At 44.3% G+C, this 27,602-nt stretch overlaps 1 protein-coding gene across 1 annotated transcript in view; it reads right to left on the reverse strand.

The window, feature by feature from the left end:
* The window catches only part of stab1 (stabilin 1), a 91,811-nt gene that overhangs the window by 6,012 nt on the left and 58,197 nt on the right, over positions 1–27,602 (reverse strand). Inside the window, exons 49-65 of the mRNA XM_072432471.1 lie at positions 26,712–26,846; positions 26,347–26,406; positions 25,966–26,142; positions 25,148–25,240; positions 24,786–24,932; positions 24,472–24,528; positions 23,017–23,185; positions 22,130–22,279; positions 20,640–20,744; positions 18,664–18,780; positions 16,997–17,129; positions 16,379–16,439; positions 16,103–16,247; positions 15,901–16,034; positions 2,684–2,849; positions 2,082–2,188; positions 1,879–1,998 (exon numbers count right to left, since the gene is read on the reverse strand). Of these exons, the coding sequence (XP_072288572.1) occupies positions 1,879–1,998; positions 2,082–2,188; positions 2,684–2,849; positions 15,901–16,034; positions 16,103–16,247; positions 16,379–16,439; positions 16,997–17,129; positions 18,664–18,780; positions 20,640–20,744; positions 22,130–22,279; positions 23,017–23,185; positions 24,472–24,528; positions 24,786–24,932; positions 25,148–25,240; positions 25,966–26,142; positions 26,347–26,406; positions 26,712–26,846 (2,076 nt within the window). The remainder of the gene's footprint in view (positions 1–1,878; positions 1,999–2,081; positions 2,189–2,683; positions 2,850–15,900; positions 16,035–16,102; positions 16,248–16,378; positions 16,440–16,996; positions 17,130–18,663; positions 18,781–20,639; positions 20,745–22,129; positions 22,280–23,016; positions 23,186–24,471; positions 24,529–24,785; positions 24,933–25,147; positions 25,241–25,965; positions 26,143–26,346; positions 26,407–26,711; positions 26,847–27,602) is intronic.

Genomic DNA, 27,602 nt, shown 5'->3' on the forward strand with positions numbered 1-27,602 from the left:
GTGTGTTTTTGTGTTTTTTTTCATTCTCGTGTCCTTTTAGCTGCCACATTTCTCTTTACAAGTTAAACTGCTTGTCGTTCATGCCCATCAGAACACATAAACATAGAAGCGTCCCTGCTGCAGATCTAAACCTGGTTCACGCTGACAGCACTGTGCATGGGAAGGAGCAGTTTACCGTATCGAGCTGTAGATATTTGTTCAAAAATGACTATTGTTGAACGACATTGTTGAACGATGAACGATGGGCTTACAGTGTGTCGTGACAATGAAGGCCACTCAAATGTGCATGAATCACTCCAAATACGACTTTGAGTAAGTTAATGATGAGGAAAAAACATTATAGCAAGGTTATAAGCTCTTAAAAGTAAATTTTGCATCATATAAACCTCATTTGGCTCTATTAAAAATACACCGTCTGACCAAAAAACCCCTGGAGTTAAACAGGTCCGAGCCTCCTGCTGGAGAACTGCTGCGTGGGCGACGATCGGCATTTAAACCCGACTGATGCGGCGAGTGGCGGCTCATTTCTGAAACAACCATGTGGGAAGACGAATCCCGTGGTCATGGCGTGTTTGAGAATAATAATAATAATAATAACTTTTATTTATATAGCGCTTTTCAGTGACCCAAAGACGCTGAACATAATAAAAAAAAAGGGGGGGTATTTACAGACAGGGGGGACAACACGTACAGAACACATTAATATACAGATAAAATGAACAAGACAGAAGAAGTAGAGAGAAAAAGATGGGGATGTAACAGGGGGTAGAAGTGTAGGCAATGGGGTAGAGGAGGCTAGGGGTAGGAGAGGTCATAAGCTTGGGTGAAGAGGTATGTTTTTAGGCGGGATTTGAATGTTGTGAGTGAGGGAGAGTGGCGGACAGGTTGGGGGGGGGAGTTCCAGAGTCGGGGTGCTGTTCGGGAGAATGCTCTGTCGCCAAAAGTTTTGAGTCGGGATGTTGGTGCAGTCAGGGTGAGAGAGGAGGAGGATCGGAGAGCTCGGGTGGGGCGGTGGGGGATGAGGAGGTCAGACAGGTAGGGGGGGGCAAGGTGGTGAAGAGCTTTGAAGGTGAGGAGGAGTATTTTAAAGTTTATGCGCTGCTTGATGGGGAGCCAGTGGAGAGAGCGGAGAACGGGAGTGATGTGATCACGGGACCGGGTGTGGGTGAGGAGGCGGGCAGCGGAGTTTTGGACCATTTGGAGTCTATGGAGGGAATGGGAGGAGATGCCAGTGAGGAGGGAGTTGCAGTAGTCAAGGCGGGAGGAGATGAAGGCATGGATGAGGGATTCAGCAGCGGGGAGGGTGAGGCAGTGTCGGATTTTGGCGATGCGGCGGAGGTGGAAGTATGAGGTCTTGACAATGTGGCTGACATGGGGAGTGAAGGAAAGGGTGGGGTCCATGATGACACCGAGATTGCGTACCAGGGTGGAGGGGGTGATGGTCGAGGTGTCGATGCTGAGTGAAAAGGGACCAGTTTTATTGAGAGTGGATTTGGTGCCAAGAAGGGTCAAATTGCTGTTATCGAGCAGAGAAAACATCTAAAGGAGAAGCAGAAACTAATGTACTCCAGATCTGAACCCCAGTGAGAGTGTTTGGGACGAGCTGGAGAAGGCTGTGTGCAGTGGTCACTCTCTCCATCATCAACACCAGATCTGTGTGAGGAATAATGACACACTGGATGGAATTAAGCTTTTAATATCGCAGAAGCTCATTGAAACTATGCCACAGCGAATGTGTGCCGTGATCAAAGCTAAAGGCTGTCTTTCTTTTGGTCAGGCAGTGTATTTAGTTATGACAAGTATGATAGATTTCAGGTTGATCCTAAAACATTGTCTACATTTCGTCTATAAATCCAAATATACAACTTTATCGTTCACCTTGTTGAAAGTGAAGCCGTCGTTGTGGGGAACAAACAGAGTGACGTCCGCGTTTCTTTGCGACAAAAACTCCACCAGGTTTTTGCCGTCTTTGGATGAACTGCTGTAATCCAACAAGAACTAGAGCGAACGGGCACAATACAGACGGAGTATTAGTTTAAGTGCAGATGTGAGTACTGCAGAGGTCAGTGACTGCAGCGTACTCTGTAGAAGATGGAGAAGTTGGAGTTTGTGGCCAGAACGTCGGCCAGAACGCCGTTGCAGAAGTCTCCGCTTCCCACGAAGTCACCGGGACACGTACATGACACATCTGGGAACAAGAAGCACTCGGTTTTAATATGAAAGAAGATGAATAGGTCCAGATACAATTAGCTGTAGTGAACATTAGAAAGGAAAACAAGGAACAGGTGGAGTTTACAATGCTAAAGATGTGGAATTTGGACAAAGAGAGAGAAGAAGAATGAATGAGCAGACGGTTCCTGAGGCAAGAACTGTCCGGAAACAAAGGGAAGACTAAAAAGAAGAGTTATACATGAAAAATACGATAAGATATCACTTTATTAATCCCAAAGAGAAGAAGAAGAAAATCCTATGCCCCAGAAGTCATCAAAAGACACACAATTATTAAGATACGCAGATGAAGACAACATTTTAAATACAAATACAACATCAGATGACCTCAGCTTGTATAAGGAAATGCACCTCGAGGTTGGGGTAGTGAAGAGATGAAGTTAGATGGTGAGAGAGAAGAGGACGCTGGGGTGAAGAGGAGGTAGAGCCAGAGGTCAGGCTGTGTGTCTGTCACCTGTCAGTCTGTAGCAGTAGGTGTCATACGCGCTGCTCTGGTCCACTGGGTCTCTGTACAGCACCACTCCCACGTGGTTGTCCCCACATTTGGTTGAAGGGAAGCGGATCGGGTAGCCCACTTTCCCCCCCTCAATCCACCCGGCCACACACAGGTGCATGCCCAGCTGGAGAGACATCAGATTACTCTCTTTATTAACTGATTATTAGGCCCGAGCCCCAGCAGGGCGGAGGGCCTATTGCTCCAGCAACGCTGCCAAAGGGAGCGTTGCAACTGGCTGCGCCCGCATGTTTGGTACCCCGTCGCCCCTGGCAAGTACAGTGAACTAGCCCATGCCGAAGGCATGGATCATGCATACTTACTCCTGCTATGACAGAAATAGTCAACAATGAGTGAATGGGCGTAGCCCATTCACTCATTGTTGACAACAGCAGCGCGAAGCGCTGCATTCCTCCAAAATCACTCCTGGCATCGTCCCGTACGCGAGAATCCATGCCGCAGGCATGGGCCATGCTTGTATCTGCTCAAATCAATGGAAGTCTATGGGGAGTGGGTGGGGCACCCCGACGGGAAAGGGAGTGACGAGCGCGTAAGCGCTCGTAATGATGATTCCACATCATGGCGGCATCGGGAAGGCTTAGAGCTTTCAAACGATGTATAATTTGTTGTTATAGTGGAAACGGCTATATTGTTTTTGCTAAAAATATTATTATTATTAGGCCCGAGCCCCAGCAGGGCGGAGGGCCTATTGCTCCCGCAACGCTGCTTTGGCAGCGTTGCGGGCGCACTACAATTATTCCTAACTGTGAGTGGACTACAATTATTCCTAACTGTGAGTGGACATAAATAGTGTGAGCCTGTTTGTCCGTCCCCTCGCTCAGATCGCCCACTCGTCGCGGCCTGGCATCGTCCCGTTCGCAAAAATCCATGCCGCAGGCACGGGTCATGCTTGTATCTGCTCAAATCAATGGAAGTCTATGGGGAGTGGGCGGGGCATCCCGACGGAATAGGGAGTGACGAGCGCGTAAGCGCTCGTAATGATGATTCCACCCCATGACGGCATCGGGAAGGCTTAGAGCTTTCAAACGATGTATCATTTGTTGTTATAGTGGAAACGGCTATATTGTTTTTGCTAAAAATATTATGAGGCCCGAGCGCCACAAGCTGGCGAGAGGCCTATTAATCTCGTAAGGCCGTGCGAAGCACGGCTGCGAAAGTGCGCACGTAGTGCGCACAAAATCGAGCGCGAAGCGCTCGCCCACTTCCAAACACTCACTAACGCACTCCTCCACTCATGCACGCCCCGTGCATACTAATTAGTTGTAGGAAAATGGAACATTACCGTTGTAAACGGGCGAAGCCCGTGCAAAAGTGCGCACTAAACGAGCACTTTACATTGGGATGACGACCGCTTCGCGGTCGTCATCCCAATGTAAAGCACTCATTTGCGCTAAGTAGCTCACGAATACGTTCCCCATCTCTTGCATGTTCCGTGCATATAAGCATGTAAGGCAAAAATTGAACATTATTACTGTATAGAGGGCCAAAAACACAAAGTGGGCGGAGCCCACTCAAAATTAACGAAAGTACCCGTCAGTGACCAGGGGCCCACACCATGAGGTAGGAAAGCGCGAGCGCTTTCCGAAAATGTATAGTTTATGATATTTGAAAAATGGGAAACATTGTTTTCGCATCGGAATATTATTCTTTCTTCTTCTCGGGACCAACCCCCCTATTTTTCACCCAGTGAACATTGACGAAAAGTCACAAAAATTTGCACGCCTCTAAAAATCGTGCCTCTCTACATTCTGGCTATTTCCCTTTTCTAAAATTAAAAAAATTGGCGCGTCAGCGCCCCCAAATGTACCAAAAATGCATTGAGAGATGGGAAATGACCCAAAAAAAATCTGATCGTAGAATCATGAAATTTGGCGCAGAGGTAGATGGTGACAAGAGAAGTAAAAAATATTATTACGGCAACGCCGTCCGCCCAACCAAATGTCGGCCATATTGCTTCAAAAATGGCTAAACATGACTTCGGAGTTTTTCCAAACGTCGTACTTTTACGAACTCCTCGCAGGGCGTTGGCCCTAAAAAGCTGAAATTTGGTGAAAATGCTACTGAGGAGTGGGACATCAAAAGTTATCCAAATTACATTGATACCTCTCACGGTCTCTGTGCGGCGAAGCCGCAAACTGTAGCTAGAATTTCAGAAATCTCCCATATTTAAAATTTCTGCCGTTTGCGCAGATAAAGTCCGAATTGCGTCAAATTAGAATCAGTTGTTAAACTCTTTGCCCTAAACCTACTTGAAGTGAAATAAATTCATTTGGCGCCACAGCGCCCCCTACAGATTTTATATGGAGGTTAAATGTTTAGTTTTGCGAAATTATATGAAATTTGACACACAACTCAATTTTAGCATCCCCATCAAAAAAGTCAATGACTCATGTCATAATTGTTATGGCGTTGCCGTAACGATGACCGAAACCTTTCATGTTATTCCAATGGGGAAATCGCCAGAACATGTTTACACTTTAGACTTTCACAAACTCCTCCCAGGGCGTCAGCCCTATTAACCTGAAATTTGGTGAGACTCATCTTCAAGACCATCAAAAGTTATCCACATTTTCTTTCAAAGAGTCACGGTGTCTGTGCGGCAAAGCCGCACATTTTGCCAAGAATTCAAAATAAAATTGCTTTTTGATGGTAAAACAAAGGGGAGAAGATGTGACAGCGTCACAGATTCAGCAGTAGGCGTAATAAAAGGACAATTGGGGCGCGTTAGCGCCCCCTCCTCTTGCGGCGTGGCGGCGGTGTGGCGGCGGCGTGGCGGCGGCGTGGCGAGGGCCGATCATTGCCGCTTGCGGCTATATTTATTAGGCCCGAGCCCCAGCAGGGCGGAGGGCCTATTGCTCCCGCAACGCTGCCGAAAGCAGCGTTGCAACTGTCTGACCAAACATGCGGGCGCAGCCCGCATGTTTGGTGCCCCGTCGCCCCTGGCAAGTACAGTGAACTAGCCCATGCCGAAGGCATGGATCATGCATACTTACTCCTGCTATGACAGAAATAGTCAACAATTTGTGAATGGGCGTAGCCCATTCACAAATTGTTGACAACAGCAGCGCGAAGCGCTGCATTCCTCCAAAAACCCTCCTGGCATCGTCCTGTACGCGAGAATCCATGCCGCAGGCATGGGCCATGCTTGTATCTGCTCAAATCAATGGAAGTCTATGGGGAGTGGGCGGGGCATCCCGACGGAATGGGGAGTGACGAGCGCGTAAGCGCTCGTAATGATGATTCCACCCCATGGCGGCATGGGGAAGGCTTAGAGCTTTCAAACGATGTATAATTTGTTGTAATAGTGGAAACGGCTATATTGTTTTTGCTAAAAATATTATTATTTTTATTTTTCTTGTTCTTCTGCTTTTTGAGCTCTAATTTGACCCCCTGAACATGCTCAAAAACTCACCAAACTTTGCCCAAAATTCAGAATCGGCGAAAAATTTGATTTTTTCTGGGCCATTTTTTTTTTCGTTAAAAAATGGCGCGACAGCGCCACCGACAAAAGTCAAAATACATTGCGCCTATGGGAGACGCCCCGAGGTCAACTTTGTCGTAAAGCTACGAAATTCGGGACACGCATTCCTCTCGTGAGGACAAAAAACAAATATTATTGTGGCCACGCCCCCAGACTTACCCTATGGCCGCCATCTTCCTTTGAAAATGAAAACAAGCTGAGTTAGCCATTTTGTTTACGTCAAACTTTGACGAACTCCTCCTAGGGCGTTTTGCCCACCGACTTCAAAATCGGCGTACGTCCTCTGGACAAGTGGGGCATCTAAAGTTATCCAATTTTTTGAGATACCTTTTACGGTCTGTGTGCGGCGCAGCCGCAAAGTTGGACAACTTATTTTGGAATATTGCAGATCTAAAAATTGTTCCCATTTGATCAAAACCAGTCCGATTAGGACCAAATTTGAATCAGTTGTTAAACTTTCTAGTTTGGACCAGTTTAGGCTGACAAAATTGAAATGGGCGCGATAGCGCCCCCTACAGAGTGACCTTTAAATTAACATTGAAGGTCAAAAATTAGTTTTACCAAAATTGTCTAAACTTTACCCAAAATTCTACTTTGCCGTCCCAATCACAAAAGCCAATCACAAAAATGCCTAATTTTTTACGGCGTAGTCGTAGCGATGACAGAAACCTCCCATGTTATCCCTATGGGAAAACCACAAAATCTCTCAAATTACCACATTTTTATGTTTTACACTTTAACGAAGTCCTCCTAGTGCGTTTTGCCCACCAACCTCAAAATTGGTGTACGTCCTCTAGACAAGTGGGGCATCTAAAGTTATCCAAATTTTAAGGATAACTTTTACGGTCTCTGTGCGACGGAGCCGCAAACGTTTCCCAGAATTCTGACTATTTGGCCTTCAGAGTGGTCTATAAACAATAGAGTTTTTCCAAATGACATGATATTTTGAACAAAATTCTAATTTGCCATCCTGATCATAAAAGTATGAGAGCCAAAGTCATATTTTGTACGGCGTAACCGTAGCGTTGACAGAAACATCCCATGTTATCCTTATGGGAAAATCGTAGAATTTCTCAAATCACCACATTTTTACGCTTCACACTTTAATGAACTCCTCCTAGGGTGATTGTCCGATCAAGTTCATATTTGGAGAATATCATCTACACAAGCGGGGCATCAAAACTTATCCATATTTTGATTCTAAGTGCTACGGTCTCTGTGTGGCGGACCCGCAAATATATGTCAGAAATGGGAAAACAGCGAAATCTCTAAAATGACCACATTTTTACGCTTCACACTTTAACGAACTCCTCCTAGGGCGATTGCCCGATCAAGCTCATATTTGGGGAAAATCATCTACACAAACGGGGCATCAAAAGTTAGTCATATTTTGATTTTAAGTGGTACGGTCTCTGTGCCGTGGAGCTGCAAATATACTGTCACAAATGGGAAAAACGCCAAATCCTTGAAATGTTCACATTTACGCTTCACACTTTAACAAACTCCTCCGTGGGCAATAGCTCGATCAAGCTTTACTTTGGGAAATATCATCTACACAAGCGCGGCATCAAAAGTTATCCATATTTTTATTCCAAGTGCTAAGGTCTCCGTGCGGCGGCGCAGCAAATTTGACTGACACTTGTGTTCATTTGCACTGGATTGGCCATGTCCAATGTGTCCCCGTCTGTCAAGTTCTTTTTTAATTCAACACACAATAAGGGCGCCATCTTTATCAAGTCGAAAGCGCAGAGTCGGAAGGCCGGCGGCCCGCGAGGGCCGTTGGATGCCGCTTGCGGCTTTAATTATTATTATTATTTTTCTTGTTCTTCATCGCTTTGAACTCTAATTTGACACCCTGAACATGCTCAAAAACTCACCAAACTTTGCCCAAAATTCAGAATCGGCGAAAAATTTTGTTTTTTCTGGGCCATTTTTTTTTTACTAAAAAAATGGCGCGACAGCGCCACCGACAAAAGTCAAAATACATTGCGCCTATGGGAGACGCCCCGAGGTCAACTTTGTCGTAAAGCTACGAAATTCGGAACACGCATTCCTCTTGTGAGGACAAAAAACAAATATTATTGTGGCCACGCCCCCAGACTTACCCTATGGCCGCCATCTTCCTTTGAAAATGAAAACACGCTGTGTTAGCCATTTTGTTCACGTCAAACTTTGACGAACTCCTCCTAGGGCGTTTTGCCCACCAACTTCAAAATCGGCGTACGTCCTCTGGACAAGTGGGGCATCTAAAGTTATCCAATTTTTTCAGATACCTCTTACGGTCTGTGTGCGGCGCAGCCGCAAAGTTGGACAACTTATTTTGGGATATTGCAGATCTAAAAATTGTTCCCATTTGATCAAAACAAGTCCGATTAGGACCAAATTTGAATCAGTTGTTCAACTTTCTAGTTTGGACCAGTTTATGATGACAAAATTGAAATGGGTGCGATAGCGCCCCCTACAGAGTGACCTTTAAATTAACATTGAAGGTCAAAAATTAGTTTTACCAAAATTTTCTAAACTTTACCCAAAATTCTATTTTGGCGTCCCGATCAAAAAAGCCAATCAGACAAATGCCTTAATTTTTACGGCGTAGTCGTAGCGATGACATAAACCTCCCATGTTATCCCTATGGGAAAACCGCTAAATCTCTCGAATATCCACATTTTTCTGTTTCACACTTTAACGAACTCCTCCTAGTGCGTTTTGCCCACCGACCTCAAAATCGGTGTACGTCCTCTAAACAAGTGGTGCATCTAAAGTTATCCAAATTTTAAGGATAGCTTTTACGGTCTCTGTGCAACGGAGCCGCAAACGTTTCCCAGAATTCTGACTATTTGGCCTTCAGAGTGGCCTATAAACAATAGAGTTTTTCCAAATGACATGATATTTTGAACAAAATTCTAATTTGCCATCCTGATCATAAAAGTATGAGAGCCAAAGTCATATTTTGTACGGCGTAACCGTAGCGATGACAGAAACATCCCATGTTATCCTTATGGGAAAATCGTACAATCGCTCAAATCACCACATTTTTATGCTTCACACTTTAACGAACTCCTCCTAGGGCGATTGTCCGATCAAGTTCATATTTGGAGAATATCATCTACACAAGCGGGGCATCAAAACTTATCCATATTTTGATTCTAAGTGCTACGGTCTCTGTGTGGGGGACCTGCGAATATATGTCAGAAATGGGAAAACAGCGAAATCTCTGAAATGTTCACATTTACGCTTCACACTTTAACAAACTCCTCTAAGGGCAATAGCTCGATCAAGCTCATATTTGGGGAAAATCATCTACACAAGCGGAGCATCAAAACTTATCCATATTTTTATTCCAAGTGTCACGGTCTCTGTGTGGCGGACCCGCACATTTGACTGAATTGTGTTGATTTGCACTGGATTTGCCATGTCAATTGTGTCGCCGTCTGTCAAGTTCTTTTTTAATTCAACACAATAAGGGCGCCATCTTTATCAAGTCGAAAGCGCAGAGTCGGAAGGCCGGCGGCCCGCGAGGGCCGTTGGATGCCGCTTGCGGCTTTAATTATTAGGCCCGAGCGCCACAAGCTGGCGAGAGGCCTATTAATCTCGTAAGGCCGTGCGAAGCACGGCTGCGAAAGTGCGCACGAAATCGAGCGCGAAGCGCTCGCCCACTTCCAAACACTCACTAACGCACTCCTTCACTCATGCACGCCCCGTGCATAGTAATTAGTAGTAGGAAAATGGAACATTACCGTTTTAAACGGGCGAAGCCCGTGCAAAAGTGCGCACTAAACGATTACTTTACATTGAGATGACGACCGCGAAGCGGTCGTCATCCCCATATAAAGCACTCATTTGCGCTAAGTAGCTCACGAATACGTTCCCCATCTCTTGCATGTTCCGTGCATATAAGCATGTAATGCAAAAATTGAACATTATTACTGTATAGAGGGCCAAAAACACAAAGTGGGCGGAGCCCACTCAAAATTAACGAAAGTACCCGTCAGTGACCAGGGACCCACACCATGAGGTAGGAAAGCGCGAGCGCTTTCCGAAAATGTATAGTTTATGATATTTGAAAAATGGGAAACATTGTTTTCGCATCGGAATATTATTCTTTCTTCTTTCTTCTTTCTTCTTCTCGGGACCAACCCCCCTATTTTTCACCAAGTGAACATTGACGAAAAGTCACAAAAATGTTCACATCTCTAAAAATCGTGCCTCTCCACATTCTGGCTATTTCCCTTTTCTAAAATAAAAAAAATTGTCGCGTCAGCGCCCCCAAATGTACCAAAAATGCATTGAGAGATGGGAAATGACCCAAAAAAAATCTGATCGTAGAATCATGAAATTTGGCGCAGAGGTAGATGGTGACAAGAGAAGTAAAAAATATTATTACGGCAACGCCGTCCGCCCAACCAAATGTCGGCCATATTGCTTCAAAAATGGCTAAACATGACTTTGGAGTTTTTCCAAACGTCGTACTTTTACGAACTCCTCCCAGGGCGTTGGCCCTAAAAAGCTGAAATTTGGTGAAAATGCTACTGAGGAGTGGGACATCAAAAGTTATCCAAATTACATTGATACCTCTCACGGTCTCTGTGCGGCGAAGCCGCAAACTGTAGCTAGAATTTCAGAAATCTCCCATATTTAAAATTTCTGCCGTTTGCGCAGATAAAGTCCGAATTGCGTCAAATTAGAATCAGTTGTTAAACTCTTTGCCCTAAACCTACTTGAAGTGAAATAAATTCATTTGGCGCCACAGCGCCCCCTACAGATTTTATATGGAGGTTAAATGTTTAGTTATGTTTAGCGTAATGAAAGGACAATTGGGGCGCGTAAGCGCCCCCTCCTCTTGCGGCGTGGCGGCGGTGTGGCGGTGGCATGGCGAAGGCCGATCATTGCCGCTTGCGGCTATATTTAGGCCCGAGCCCCAGCAGGGCGGAGGGCCTATTGCTCCCGCAACGCTGCCGAAGGCAGCGTTGCAACTGTCTGACCAAACATGCGGGGGCAGCCCGCATGTTTGGTACCCCGTCGCCCCTGGCAAGTACAGTGAACTAGCCCATGCCGAAGGCATGGATCATGCATACTTACTCCTGCTATGACAGAAATAGTCAACAATGAGTGAATGGGCGTAGCCCATTCACTCATTGTTGACAACAGCAGCGCGAAGCGCTGCATTCCTCCAAAAACCCTCCTGGCATCGTCCCGTACGCGAAAATCCATGCCGCAGGCATGGGTCATGCTTGTATCTGCTCAAATCAATGGAAGTCTATGGGGAGAGGGCGGGGCATCCCGACGGAATAGGGAGTGACGAGCGCGTAAGCGCTCGTAATGATGATTCCACCCCATGACGGCATCGGGAAGGCTTAGAGCTTTCAAACGATGTATCATTTGTTGTTATAGTGGAAACGGCTATATTGTTTTTGCTAAAAATATTATTATTATTTTTCTTGTTCTTCATCGCTTTGAACTCTAATTTGACCCCCTGAACATGCTCAAAAACTCACCAAACTTTGCCCAAAATTCAGAATCGGCGAAAAATTTTGTTTTTTCTGGGCCATTTTTTTTTTCCTAAAAAAATTGCGCGACAGCGCCACCGACAAAAGTCAAAATACATTGCGCCTATGGGAGACGCCCCGAGGTCAACTTTGTCGTAGAGCTACGAAATTCGGAACACGCATTCCTCTTGTGAGGACAAAAAAAATATATTATTGTGGCCACGCCCCCAGACTTACCTTATGGCCGCCATCTTCCTTTGAAAATGAAAACACGCTGTGTTAGCCATTTTGTTCACGTCAAACTTTGACGAACTCCTCCTAGGGCGTTTTGCCCACCGACTTCAAAATCGGCGTACGTCCTCTGGACAAGTGGGGGATCTAAAGTTATCCAATTTTTTTGAGATACCTCTTACGGTCTGTGTGCGGCGCAGCCGCAAAGTTGGACAACTTATTTTGGGATATTGCAGATCTAAAAATTGTTCCCATTTGATCAAAACAAGTCCGATTAGGACCAAATTTGAATCAGTTGTTCAACTTTCTAGTTTGAACCAGTTTATGATGACAAAATTGAAATGGGCGCGATAGCGCCCCCTACAGAGTGACCTTTAAATTAACATTGAAGGTCAAAAATTTGTTTTACCAAAATTTTCTAAACTTTACCCAAAATTCTATTTTGGCGTCCCGATCAAAAAAGCCAATCAGACAAATGCCTTAATTTTTACGGCGTAGTCGTAGCGATGACATAAACCTCCCATGTTATCCCTATGGGAAAACCGCTAAATCTCTCGAATATCCACATTTTTCTGTTTCACACTTTAACGAACTCCTCCTAGTGCGTTTTGCCCACCGACCTCAAAATCGGTGTACGTCCTCTAGACAAGTGGGGCATCTAAAGTTATCCAAATTTTAAGGATAGCTTTTACGGTCTCTGTGCGACAGAGCCGCAAACGTTTCCCAGAATTCTGACTATTTGGCCTTCAGAGTGGCCTATACACAATAGTTTTTCCAAATGACATGATATTTTGAACAAAATTCTAATTTGCCATCCTGATCATAAAAGTATGAGAGCCAAAGTCATATTTTGTACGACGTAACCGTAGCGATGACAGAAACATCCCATGTTATCCTTATGGGAAAATCGTAGAATCGCTCAAATCACCACATTTTTACGCTTCACACTTTAACGAACTCCTCCTAGGGCGATTGCCCGATCAAGTTCATATTTGGAGAATATCATCTACACAAGCGGGGCATCAAAACTTATCCATATTTTGATTCTAAGTGCTACGGTCTCTGTGTGGCCGACCCGCAAATATATGTCAGAAATGGGAAAACAGCGAAATCTCTGAAATGTTCACATTTACGCTTCACACTTTAACAAACTCCTCTAAGGGCAATAGCTCGATCAAGCTTATATTTGGGGAAAATCATCTACACAAGCGGAGCATCAAAAGTTATCCATATTTTTATTCCAAGTGCTACGGTCTCTGTGCGGCGGACCCGCACATTTGACTGACACTTGTGTTCATTTACACTGGATTGGCCATGTCAATTGTGTCGGCGTCTGTCAAGTTCTTTTTTTATTCAACACACAATAAGGGCGCCATCTTTATCAAGTCGAAAGCGCAGAGTCGGAAGGGCGGCGGCCCGCGAGGGCCGTTGGATGCCGCTTGCGGCTTTAATTTTTATTATTCTTCTTTCTTCTGCTCTTTGAGCTCTAATTTGCCCCCCTGAACATGCTCAAAAACTCACCAAACTTTGCCCAAAATTCAGAATCGGCGAAAAATTAGATTTTTTCTGGGCCATTTTTTTTTTCGTCAAAAAATGGCGCGACAGCGCCACCGACAAAAGTCAAAATATATTGCGCCTATGGGAGACGCCCCGGGGTCAACTTTGCCGTAGAGCTACGAAATTCGGGACACGCATTCCTCTCTTGAGGACAAAAAAAAATGTTATTGTGGCCACGCCCCCAGAGTTAGCCATTTTGTTCACGTCAAACTTTGACGAACTCCTCCTAGGGCGTTTTGCCCACCAACTTCAAAATCGGCGTACGTCCTCTGGACAAGTGGGGCATCTAAAGTTATCCAAATTTTTGGGATACCTTTTACGGTCTACGTGCGGTGCAGCCACAAAATTGGACAACTTATTTTGGGATATTGCTAATCTAAAAATTCCTCCCATTTGATCAAAACGAGTCCGATTTGGACCAAATTTGAATCAGTTGTTAAACTATCCAGTTTGGACCAGTTTATGATGACAAAATTGAAATGGGCCTGATAGCGCCCCCTACAGAGTGACCTTTGAATTAACATTGAAGGTCAAAAATTAGTTTTACCAAAATGTTCTAAACTTTACCCAAAATTCTATTTGGCCATCCCGATCAAAAAACCCAATGAGACAAATGCCTTAATTTTTACGGCGTAGTCGTAGCGATGACAGAATCCTCCCATGTTATCCCTATGGGAAAACCGCAAAATCTCTCAAATTACCACATTTTTATGTTTCACACTTTAACGAACTCCTCCTAGTGCGTTTTGCCCACCAACCTCAAAATCGGTGTACGTCCTCTAGACAAGTGGGGCATCTAAAGTTATCCAAATTTGAAGGATTACTTTTACGGTCTCTGTGCGACGGAGCCGCAAACGTTTCCCAGAATTCTGACTATTTGGCCTTCAGAGTGGCCTATAAACAATTGAGTTTTTCCAAATGACATGATATTTTGAACAACATTCTAATTTGCCATCCTGATCATAAAAGTATGAGAGCCAAAGTCATATTTTGTACGGCGTAACCGTAGCGATGACAGAAATATCCCATGTTATCCTTATGGGAAAATCGCAGAATCGCTCAAATCACCACATTTTTACGCTTCACACTTTAATGAACTCCTCCTAGGGCGATTGTCTGATCAAACTCATATTTGGAGAATATCATCTACACAAGCGGGGCATCAAAACTTGTCCATATTTTGATTCTAAGTGCTACGATCTCTGTGTGGCGGACCCGCAAATATATGTCAGAAATGGGAAAACAGCGAAATCTCTAAAATGACCACATTTTTACGCTTCACACTTTAACGAACTCCTCCTAGGGCAATAGCTCGATCAAACTCATATTTGGGGAGAATCATCTACACAAGCGGGGCATCAAAAATTAGTCATATTTTGATTTTAAGTGGTACGGTCTCTGTGCCGTGGAGCTGCAAATATACTGTCACAAATGGGAAAAACGCCAAATCCTTGAAATGTTCACATTTACGCTTCACACTTTAACAAACTCCTCCCTGGGCAATAGCTCAATCAAGCTTTACTTTGGGAATATCATCTACACTAGCGGGGCAGCAAAAGTTATCCATATTTTTATTCCAAGTGCTACGGTCTCTGTGCGGCGGCGCAGCAAATTTGACTGACACTTGTGTTGATTTGCACTGGATTGGTTATGTCCAATGTGTCGCCGTCTGTCAAGTTCTTTTTTAATTCAACACAATAAGGGCGCCATCTTTATCAAGTCGAAAGCGCAGAGTCGGAAGGCCGGCGGCCCGCGAGGGCCGTTGGATGCCGCTTGCGGCTTTAATTAACACTTGTTATGGCTAAAGTGAACGTAAGGGCGTACTAAGGGCTATAAAACATTACTTACAAACGATTACACTGTGAAAGAGGCATCCTTAGGCAAAACATTTTTCATTAACTGCTTTAAAAGAGTTTCAACTGACACGCCTCACGTGATGTCGTAAACATGAGCTGGGAGTGTGAAACTGCTCTGGAGCTTAAGTTAGAGCTCATGCTGCGTTCCAGTCGTCCTCGGAGGTGGGAACATTTCAGAACCCAGAGTTTATCAGCGTTATACGATCCAACAAGGCCAGAGAAGTGACGTGTGAATGAAGCAGAACTGAATTCCTTACATTTTGATCTGGCGTTGATCACCCATTTATCAAAAATAAAACACCAAACCAGGACCATGAATGTTGTGATGATCAGGGGCTCCTGAAAAAGTCCATTTGGTTTTTCGTTATTGAGTTTTCTAAAACGTTGATCTAAAAATGTATGATGCTGTGTTTGCTAATGTGTGCAGTGTGTCACCATGGTAACACTGCACACATCAGATAGAAACACATGCAGGCCCAATATTAGCTATCAATATTGTGAATCAGCGTAACGTCCCTGAATGTCTGTGTGTAGTTAGTTCCTCGCCTGCTGAGCATCTGCCAGCTGTTTGAAGCTGGCCAGGGCACCTCCCTCGTCCTCACAGGCCGCTGTAGCCTGACTGAAGTTCATCTGGTACTTCCCCAGAGGCGAGCGCAGGTGGAACACGCCTCCTGTGTTCACTAAACACAACATCAATGACAGAAGTCAGACCCGCGCTGACGTTCGCTCTCGTTACACCCAGACTCACTGTGGTAGTGCAGGTCTTTGCACTGGGCCACTGGGTCACAGTCGCCGTTGTTCTCGAGGCAGCGGTCGACCGGCGGCTCCGCTTTCTCCAAACACTGGACTCCATTACCCACGTACCCCGGCAGGCACGCGCACTCACGCTCGTTCTGAAGAGGAATATATACATTTAGTTTATTTAAGCAGGATTATTTAATATGGCGTTGTCTTAAGTTTAACGTCTCCTGCAAATGAGCCAAAATGTCATAGTTATGATGAAAGACTTTCTGTTCTTACTGACCGGTCCAGTGAAAGTGCAGGAGGCAAAGTCACTGCAGCCTCCGTTTGGCTCTTCTGTGCATCTGAAACACAAAGACTGGTCTCATGAAGCCAATGTTCATATTAAACACAAATACGACTTCATGTCGAGCTTTTTCAGGTCAAGAATAATTTGAAGAGAATAACATGCTAGAATAACAGGAATAAGGATTTTAGTCATGTTTTGTACATTTAATTTTTGAAATGATTTATGAATGTCCAGTGTGTGCCTCACTTTTGGTTTTGAAGAAAAGGATTTGCATGACAAGCTTTTGTTGTTTTGGTTTGTTCGATTGTGAAGTTTAGTTGAAAGTTGTCCGTAAACGGAAAAATGTAATTAAAAAGAGGAAGTAAAAGTTATTAGGAATTTCAGACCTTGTAAATGACACTCATTGCAATTATCATACTTTAATTAAATGTCTTCCTCAAATCAAAATGAAAATAATTTCTATAATTACAAAATATGGATGTCGTTAATAAGCAGGAAGACATAGAATTACATGAACCAAATCAACAACTACAATCTCCAGTCGTACAGGAAACACTGAGAGGGTGAATGATAATGTATGGTGACTAGGCTCCGCCCTTTCATGCTCCCCACCTGTTGATTGGCTGGCAGGTGAAGCCGTCGCCCTGGTAACCGCTGTGACAGGAGCAGTTGACAAGGAGCCCGGTCTGATTGCAGTCGGCGTGAACGTGACACCCTCCGTTGTACTCGGCACACAGGTCCGGAGCTGAGACAGAGGACAGGGTCAGACCGAGACGTTAGAGCGGGACGTCAGAGCGGGACGTTAGAGCGGGACGTTCGACCGAGACATTAGACCGAGACATTAGAGCGGGACGTTAGAGCGGGACGTTAGACCGAGACGTTAGAGCGGGACGTTAGAGCGGGACGCTAGACCGAGACGTTAGACCGGGACGTTAGAGCGGGACGCTAGACCCAGACGTTAGAGCGGGACGTTAGAGCGGGACGTTAGAGCGGGACGTTAGACCGAGACGTTAGACCGAGACGTTAGAGCGGGACGTTAGAGCGGGACGTCAGAGCGGGACGTCAGAGCGGGACGCTAGAGCGAGACGTTAGACCGAGACATTAGACCGAGACATTAGAGCGGGACGTTAGAGCGGGACGTTAGACCGAGACATTAGAGCGGGACGTTAGAGCGGGACGTTAGACCGAGACGTTAGAGCGGGACGTTAGACCGAGACATTAGAGCGGGACGTTAGAGCGGGACGTTAGACCGAGACGTTAGAGCGGGACGTTAGAGCGGTACGTTAGAGCGGGACGTTAGAGCGGGACGTTAGAGCGGGACGTTAGAGCGGGACGTTAGAGCGGGACGTTAGACCGAGACATTAGAGCGGGACGTTAGAGCGGGACGTTAGACCGAGACGTTAGAGCGGGACGTTAGAGCGGGACGTTAGAGCGGGACGTTAGAGCGGGACGTTAGACCGAGACGTTAGAGCGGGACGTTAGAGCTCATTTGATCTGATCTTGTTTAAATCATTGAAAATGCTTTTGCCTGGGCCTCCAGTCGATCTGCCAATTAAGTATTTCAGGGGTCTATAGTCTATAGTAGTATTTCAGGGGTCAATAGTATTTCAGGGGTCTATAGTAGTATTTCAGGAGTCTATAGTAGTATTTCAGGGGTTTATAGTAGTATTTCAGGACTCTATAGTATTTCAGGGCTCTATAGTAGTATTTCAGGGGTCTATAGTTTATAGTAGTATTTCAGGGGTCTGTAGTAGTATTTCAGGGCTCCTGGTATTTCAGGGGTCTATAGTAGTATTTCAGGGCTCTATAGTCTATAGCAGTATTTCAGGGGTCTGTAGTAGTATTTCAGGGCTCTATAGTAGTATTTCAGGGGTCAATAGTCTATAGTAGTATTTCAGGGGTCTGTAGTAGTATTTCAGGGCTCTATAGTAGTATTTCAGGGCTCTATAGTAGTATTTCAGGGGTCAATAGTCTATAGTAGTATTTCAGGGGTCAATAGTCTATAGTAGTATTTCAGGGGTCTGTAGTAGTATTTCAGGGGTCTATAGTAGTATTTTAGGGGTCAATAGTCTATAGTAGTATTTCAGGGGTCAATAGTCTATAGTAGTATTTCAGGGGTCCATAGTAGTATTTCAGGGGCCTGTAGAAGTATTTCAGGGGTCTATAGTAGTATTTCAGGGGTCTGTAGTAGTATTTCAGGGGTCTGTAGTAGTATTTCAGGGGTCTGTAGTAGTATTTCAGGGGTCTGTAGTAGTATTTCAGGGGTGGCCCACACTCACGTGGCAGAGGTTCACAGAAGGAGCCGTTGCCCTGAAATCCTGGTTTGCAGCTGCAGCCGGAGCCTGGCTCACACTGGGCATCTTTGTGGCACTGTCTGCACTCCTCTGGGATTGAACCTGCAACACAAACGAACACACTTCAGACTGGAATTAGGACAAATGTGTTTAACAAATTCCTGCAATCAAAAGCACAAAAGCTAAACAGAACGGTTCTTAGTCTGGATTTGAACATTGTCAGAGTTGAACCTGTCTCACATCTTCAGGAAGATTCACATCTTCCAGATTTGAGCTGCATAAAACTGAAACGCAGATTCACCATGTTTAGTCCTGACTCTGGCACCAGCAGGAGGCCGGTCCATGTTTAGTCCTGACTCTGGCACCAGCAGGAGGCCGGTCCATGTTTAGTCCTGACTCTGGCACCAGCAGGAGGCCGGTCCATGTTTAGTCCTGACTCTGGCACCAGCAGGAGGCCGGTCCATGTTTAGTCCTGACTCTGGCACCAGCAAGAGGCCGGTCCATGTTTAGTCCTGACTCTGGCACCAGCAGGAGGCCGGTCCATGTTTAGTCCTGACTCTGGCACCAGCAGGAGGCCGGGCCATGTTTAGTCCTGACTCTGGCACCAGCAGGAGGCCGGTCCATGTTTAGTCCTGACTCTGGCACCAGCAGGAGGCCGGTCCATGTTTAGTCCTGACTCTGGCACCAGCAGGAGGCCGGTCCATGTTTAGTCCTGACTCTGGCACCAGCAGGAGGCCGGTCCATGTTTAGTCCTGACTCTGGCACCAGCAGGAGGCCGGTCCATGTTTAGTCCTGACTCTGGGCACCAGCAGGAGGCCGGTCCATGTTTAGTCCTGACTCTGGCACCAGCAGGAGGCCGGTCTTTAAAGCTGCTTTAAAGTCTATTCTCTGAGCCACAGGGACACAGTGCAGAGACCTGAGAACAGGACTAATGTGATGGTACTTCCTGGTTCTGGTCAGGACCCGAGCAGCAGCGTTCTGGATGTACTGCAGCTGTTTTACAGCTTGTTTGGAGAGACCAGTGAGCAGCCGTTACAGTAGTCTAAACTACTGGAGACAAACGCATGGATAAGTCTCTCCAAGTCTGGTTTAGACACTATAGTTTTGATTTTGGCAATGTTCCTTTTCTTTTACTAATAAAAGGAAAATTGTTTCACTCACATGTTTTTTATGTTGCTGTTTTTTTATACATTTATTTTTCCCATTCAATTTTTTAATACACAGGTTAGACGCAGATTCTCCCGGGTGAGTTTCATGTTTGATGCACGGGCATCTTAATTCCACTGTAACAGCTTGAAATAGCCTCTTTGTGAACTAAAAACAAACATTTATGCACCAGAGCAGGTTAATCAAAGTGCTTTGACAGGTTTTGGGGATCTGCTCATTTTTACGTTATTTGGTGTGTCTATCTATACCTGTTATAATATTACCTGTTGTAAATATAAATGATAGCTACTTGTTATAAAGAAAAATCTATAGTAGATGACAGGAAGTGACATCACACTTTTTTGGCCCTTTAGACATTAATTCAACAAAATAAAGTTGCTCTCCTATATTTTTATTTGTGAAAAATAAATAAATGAATAAATCTGACACTGGATGAGATTTGCCCCAGTAGTTGCAAGAGTATTTCCTAGTGACTTATTCCTGGATAAAATGTGTATATATTTTAGCAACATTTTGAATATATATATTTATATTCTTAACAGTATTTTAGTTCAATGCTGTTCATAGGCACTTTAAACACCTTTTTTAAAACAACAAACAGTAATTTACTCTTTACAAAATACCTGCCTGGCTTAAATAAATAAATGTAATACAAATAAAATCACCAAATGAATAGCCAAAAACAGGTAGAAGATTGGCTCACCTCTACGCTACTGCCCCACGAACACGAACTGGAAAATACGGCCCTTTAACGTAAAACATTGTTTGCAGTTGTGCCGTTGTGTTGTACTGACCGAGGTTGATTTGGCAGCGGTCTCCGGTCCAGCCGCTCTCACAGGCGCAGACCCCCGAGCCCTTCAGTCCGTCCTCACAGGAGCCTCTCTCTGTGCACATACAGGCTGAAACACAAGGGGGCGCTGTCAGGAAACTGCACTGCAACTCGATCACATGAGAGACTTTTAAATCAGCCGCTTCAGCATTTGTGGATTTGCTCTTCGATATTGAACCCCCTTTTTTCCAATTCGTCCACTTGTCAAACGGTTATTTATATTGCACGTTTAGACTTTTTGACTTTTGATTTTTTTAAACCAAATAACATAATTAAAATAAGGTGACAGACGGCTTCTAGATAGAGAATATTTACGAATATAGTGTATATGTATAGTTTTTTGACATTTTGATTTAATAATACCACTGTCCTTGCTCTTTTGTATGCATTTTAGAGTCTGTATAGTCCAGGTAACGATTATAACAATAATAAAAGACAACTGCAAATAACACCTGCAGTGAAACAGTCAAAGTGTGACTGCGGTCATCAAAGTAACACTGGAGGCCCTTTCAAAATGTCCATATTGTGGCTGCTGAAAGAGTCTTTTTGTGAAAAGGCCAGAGAGCGACCAATAAGAGAGACAGAGCCTTGACATGAGAAGAAGCAGCTAAAGCACAGGGTATAGTTAAGTTTAAACTAAAATGGAATAAAACATATGATTTAAGGAATAAATTATGAGGAATACATTATGGGGAGTAAGCCCGCATTGTTCTGCAGAGGAAATTAAGCAGATCAAAAAACTAGCACCAACTATTTATTTCTTGGGGGGAAAAAAAACACCAAACCCGTGTTTTTATGAAGCTGTTTTATACCTCGAGTCACATTGAGATTACTAAACCTCTTGTCCAATGGAGGCCTTGCCAAGAGGCCAAATTACTGAGTAATAATTTGGTAACATTTTGAATGGCATTATGAAAGTATGATCACTCTAAAAGAATTAAAAACTGCAATGTCCAAATTGACTGTATGATAAGGAAAAACCAAACAAATAGTGTGCCAACCCCTGCTATAATATATATGATAATATTCCCATGAAACAAACACTGGGTGGCAACAAATGTGGATTTGACCTTTCCTTTCACACCTATTGATATTTTACACTTTACACGGACAGTATGGCTGGAGGTTCAATGCAAGAATATTCAAGAAATATTCAAGCATATGTTCAAAGATATGCTTCTGTATGGCATAAAAAGCTTCTCTAAAGCTGTGCACGAGCCTGAACATGAATGTATGTGAATATTAACGACGGGCCAAAGGGTTTGAGACAGCTTTGAACTCGCCGGGCAGATTTAAACCCTTACACTGTGCCCTTAACCTATAATAATGACAGCTGAACAATGGGATAGTTTTGGTTCGTACATGACTGAATGTCTGAATGTTGTGTCTGATTTCATGTATTAAAATGTTTTAAACCTTTAATAGATATTTAAATAGCTCTTTATTCCAGATTACCTGTGCAGTTGGCTCCGTAGTGGTCGGGTGCACACAGCTCGCAGGCGTCTCCTCTGAAGTTTGTCTCACAGCGACATTTACCGGAGCCTTTCACGCCGTCGTCACAGTTACCGTGGAAACTGCAGGGGGATTCGACCCCGCCCGGACACGCTGATGTCACAGAGAGACCGCCAATCAGACGGCAGTGCAATCACAACTGAACCCGGGACACCTTCACTCGCCATGAACCGAGGACACGCCATATTTACAGCACGCGTAATTGACCTTTTTTGACCTTTAACATTGTAGGTCGGGATCTGAAGGGCTCCTGTGCTGTGTTAAGCTCAAATCATTTGCAGATTTAAGCATTTCTGCTGTCAAATTGCATTCATTACGACAACTGAGTTGCAACGCTGAGTTTGTCCATCTCCTTTGTGTAATTCTCTCTGCTGCCAGAAGATGGAACTCAAACTCAAATTCCTGATGAGGGAACGCCTGATATAAAGTAATGTGCGCATTCAGTAGATTCATGATTAAGTTCTAAAACATGAAAGGCCAAAAGGTTCTGCTCAAGTCGCAGTCTAGTTCAGGTTGAGTCTATGTTGGTGTGGTGTGGGTACAAGTGTGAACGCCGCCGTAGGACCTGTCGTGCCTTAGGTGCTCATTCTGCTCAGTCTGATCTGATATTAAAATAGCTGTGAACCAAAGCACTCAATGTAACCAACAACTTTCACATCATGGATAATGTTAATGTCGGGTGTACACAGACTCCAGACCAGGTGCGTTTCAGGACCCATGTGGGTTACCTGCAGATTGCCTGTTGCACCAACTGTTGCACCAACTTCTCTATTTTCATTGCTTGGCAGACAAAGTTAAGTTTAAAACCGCTGTGCTGGAAGGCCTGGTACCTGAGCAGCCTCGTCCATAGTGGTTCTTGCAACACGTCTGAGTCCACGAGGGGAAGTGACACACTCTTTTGCAGCCGTTGCGTCCAAACGGAGACAGGTCCAAGTCCAGCCTGTACCTGTACCTGTAGCGAGACGAGAAGGGGGAGAGGCGGCAAGACTCCAACTTTCCCTGGGTGAAGAGCACACACATCATTGAGACAGGTTCAGACCCAGATATGAGGGATACACTCGGCAACGCATCATATTAGAGGGCGTGGTCTGCCATGGGGGGAAAACTCTCTTCTAGTAGTTTAGTTTGTTTTTCCGAATCAAGTCACAACTGAGTTTTAATGGAGTTTGTTGACCTGGAGTTATCTCAGAAAAGTAAACTGATTGTTCTGTAGATGTTAAAATACTGCAGGCGGGCTCTTGTAGTTGTTGAACAGAGGGTGATGAAGCTGCTTTGCTATACAAACTAAAATGAACGGATCGTTTCTCCCCGCCGTTTGTGGCGTTCTCTCAGATACCGACTGTGTCTATGATATGCCAATGCATTTTGTTATTCTATCTCATAAAAACATATATTGTATTTTCATAGTTTTGGCTGGTGCGACTTATACTCCAGAGCGACTTCTATGTGATATTATTTGTTATTTTCACACTGGCAACCTCAAGAGGCCACTCGAGGCTCTAAGCGACGCAGAAGAAGAATCAGCACTTCCTCTACCTCTGGAGTTTGTGGAGTTGTTTAGAAGTGACACAGAGGAAGAAGAATTCAATGGATTTAGTGATTTGGGGTAAAACTGATGCTTTGGTAAACTTGTTAGCATGTTCTTTATGCTATAGTTATCTGAATAACTGTTCATATGTTACGTTAACATCCCAGACACTTACCACAGTTCTGTCTGTGCGTCATGTAGCTGAAGGTGTTAGCGTTAGCATACGTCATGTAGCTGAAGGTGTTAGCGTTAGCATACGTACACCTATTCACCATGTTCTCTAATCTGTTATTATTTCAAATTGCATTTCAAGATGAAATGTCTGTTCTTGGTCTTGGATTTTATCAAAGAAATTTCCCCCCAAAATGCGACTTTTTTTTTTCTTCTCTATTATCCATATTTTGGCTGGTGCGGAAAATATGGTAACACTGGTTTTAAGGGACATCCATGTATCAGGACACATATCGTATACAACTCTGAGTATTAGGATACGTACGAGGCACCTTTGTCTAGTTGACAGAATTCAACCTCATTTTGCCTTTTTGTTCAATAATGTTTAGCTTGCTATAACAAATCAGTCCCCACAAGGAATGGCAGTGTACATTATGAAAGGGGTTTGAACACAAGAATATCACAAAAGCTCAACAGCGTCACGTTACATTAGAATAATCTGTGCAAAAATGCATACAAGAACACATTTAGCTCTGGGTCACGGTCTCATGTCTCTTAAAGCGGCTTTGAGTGAGTGATATCTGACCGTGTCTGTGTGTCTGAAGTGGCAGGAAGGAGGAAACAGGCAGCGTCCACATCGACCCTGAAAAGGCAAGACACTGAAAGCAAGCTCACAGATAAAAAACATTTAAATGGATCAAATCTACTGGAAATACAAGTACTAAACGGGGGGGAAAGTGCTGGATGAAGGACAAAGGCAGAAAAAACAAACCTAGACCGGCAGAGCACAATGAAGACAACTTTATACTTGATTCGAAAACATTCCCCCCCCCAAAAAGTAGAACAAAAACTAGAGAATAAAGAATGAATGGCTGTAGAGGAGGTGTGGCCAGTGCTCACGTATGTGGTTGTGTTCTCGATCCCGTCGCAGTGAGCTCCCAGTCCCGGAGGCTCCAGGATCTGGTCGATACCGTAGGCCATACCGACATCGAACATCAGGTAACGCTCCGTGACCAGGGCCGCGTTCCCGTTCAGCAAAATGTTTCCCTGGAAATCAAAACGTCTCCGTCAGTGCTGCTTCACTTCTTTTTTTAGTCCATAAGAGATGAGACGATGACACAATAAATGACATATTGATGAGAAAGGATGAACGTTTAGTCATACAGTCTTTTCTTGGGCATTAGTGGTCCATAGAAACCACGATACCAAGAAATATGGTTCTGGAACTGTACGAATCAAACCGTTTCTGTTTTTTTTTGTACCACGAGATTCTTGTCGCAGCTGTAAGTGACGACAGATCCGTGCATGCTGCGATACGACGACTGGTACTTGTCAGGTGTACTGATCCCCATCACCTGCAAACACAAGAGCGGCAGGACATTACAAGAGGGTTCAATTCAGAAAATGACCTTGTTTTAATGAACATATTTAGCTCATATTTATTATTGTAAAGGGTGAATGGAATACAAAATATATTAACTTTACTAGATTGTATTAAAACTGTACTTTGATATAATAAGTGAATACCAACTATATTAACTTTGCTAGATTGTATTAAACTTGGTCATTCTAACTTGTGTTGAAACTGTGAAGGGGCCTCACACGGACCACATTCCTAGATAAGGAGAAGCGGCAGACAAGCTCAAGGACATCTTTGTGCGAAACTGGAAAAGTACAGAGGAGAAGACCCTTTTTGTTACGCCCTATAACGAAATGTTATAAATGTACGAGCAGAGCAGGGAAAGCGGTGCGTCCGGACCGCCCGTGTAAGTCACCGTCACATTCAATAGGGACAGATGGTAAGCGCTCTGTTTTTCTGTATTAGAATTGTACTGGCAGGGGTTAAACATTTGATTCATTCTAACTATTCTGATTCTTGCCCTTTCTTTCATAAACGAGCACGCCGACAAGGGCAAGTCACTAAGGCAGGAGAGCCGGGCACTTTTCCTTTTGCTTGTGTTTCGTGATAGGTCTAGGTAAACTGCCGGGTCAGGGTGAATGCCAATTGTTACAAATGTGCTTTCCAGGTAAACACAAAGCGAGCAGATTCTACAACAATACTTGGAGAAGACGGATGCACCTTGGAGTTGCGTATGATGTGTGCCTTGATGATGGCCGTCAGCTCCTCCTGGTGGTCGGGACTGGTGAGCCAGCGCTGCCTCTCTACAGGAAGTGATGTCAGAGCCTGGTCTGAGGGCCAGAACATGGTGAAGGGTCTGTGTATGGTGAGCTCCAGGACCGGTAGGAGACCAGCGGCCTGGAACAGAACCATGTGGTGATGAGGAAAGCTCTGGTTCACTGGCTGCAGGCTCCGGATTATAATATTTCACATGAGAGTTTTAGTTTGATTCTGATTTTGATATAGAAAGTGTTAAATTGTTTTAGAGCACTCAAAGAATACGCCGACTCCTGACTTAATGTACTGCTTCCCACATTAAAACCAATGCTTCCAGTGTGTCACCTCTATGAGTTTGTAGAACGTTGTGTATCCATAAAAGGCCGCTGCTTCCGTGATGTTCATCTGAAACAAAAAGCAAAGATTCAGTTTCTGTCCTTCTACTTCCTACTTTTGCCTATAAACCAATGCACTTTGCCACAGCAGACCTCAGACACATCAATCACTACGTTTACGTGCACAGAGAAATCAGAGAATGCTCAACAAACAAACTAATTTCGTCTTTGCCCCAAAAAACACTCTCGTCCCAGTCTACATCTGGGTCAGAGAAGCGTTTGGATGCAGAAGGAGGCTGAGAGGAGTTCAGGGACGTTGAGTAGTTTCACATGAGCGTCTTATATGACCCGCCAAACGAATGCTTGTCCTCACACCTTGCTAACTTTGACCGGAGCCTTGTCCTTGAGTGTGTAAGGAGTAAGCAGAGTGTCTATGTGGTGGATGACTCCGTTGGCAGTGGTGTAGTCGCTACGTACGACTCGAGACGCGTCGTTGATCCACAACGAGCCCTGCAACGCACACAGGCCACAGAATGTTAGTGTTGTCACTCAAATGTGCTCAAATGACACTAGAGCAACAGGTGACAGTAGTGCAGATCCCAAGCATCATGGTCTTGAGAACCTGAGAACCTGGTTGGAGGATTACCAGGAAGTATTTAGAATGATTTTAGATTTAGAAATGTTCTTTGAAGATAATTTGCATCCTGGAATTGGTCAAATGCTTGTTTTTAGCTTGCTCTCCGGACAGACAGTGTATTTGCCAAAGGACTGAGAATACTTTACTTACCAAAGTTTTGTTCTCTCAAGATACATGTTCTTGAAACCAGTCTTGAAATCAGTGAAATATTCTACGTCATGTACTACAAGAAATGTATAATCTGAACAAAAGCACCTGTTTCCAGATTTAAATTATGAATTCAGATGATGGATATTCATTATTTACGGTGAAGAAATCATATTAGCTTCTTGCTTTGAGGCTGTTGTTGTACATGTTTCTGCACTTAATGCGTTCTACTGTTTGGCCGCCTCTTTGTAGCTCTATAGTAGTTATTGATCACTTGTTTGTAGCTCGATAGTAGTTATTGATCACGTGTTTGTAGCTCAATAGTTGTTATTGATCACTTGTTTGTAGCTCGATAGTAGTTATTGATCACCTGTTTGTAGCTCGATAGTAGTTATTGATCACCTGTTTGTAGCTCAATAGTAGTTATTGATCACCTGTTTGTAGCTCAATAGTAGTTATTGATCACCTCTTTGTAGCTCGAT

This window comes from Eucyclogobius newberryi, unplaced genomic scaffold, assembly GCF_026437365.1.
Source record: "Eucyclogobius newberryi isolate DKJ021-1_F unplaced genomic scaffold, fEucNew1.0.hap1 SCAF_11, whole genome shotgun sequence".
Classification (NCBI taxonomy): Eukaryota; Metazoa; Chordata; class Actinopteri; order Gobiiformes; family Gobiidae; genus Eucyclogobius; species Eucyclogobius newberryi.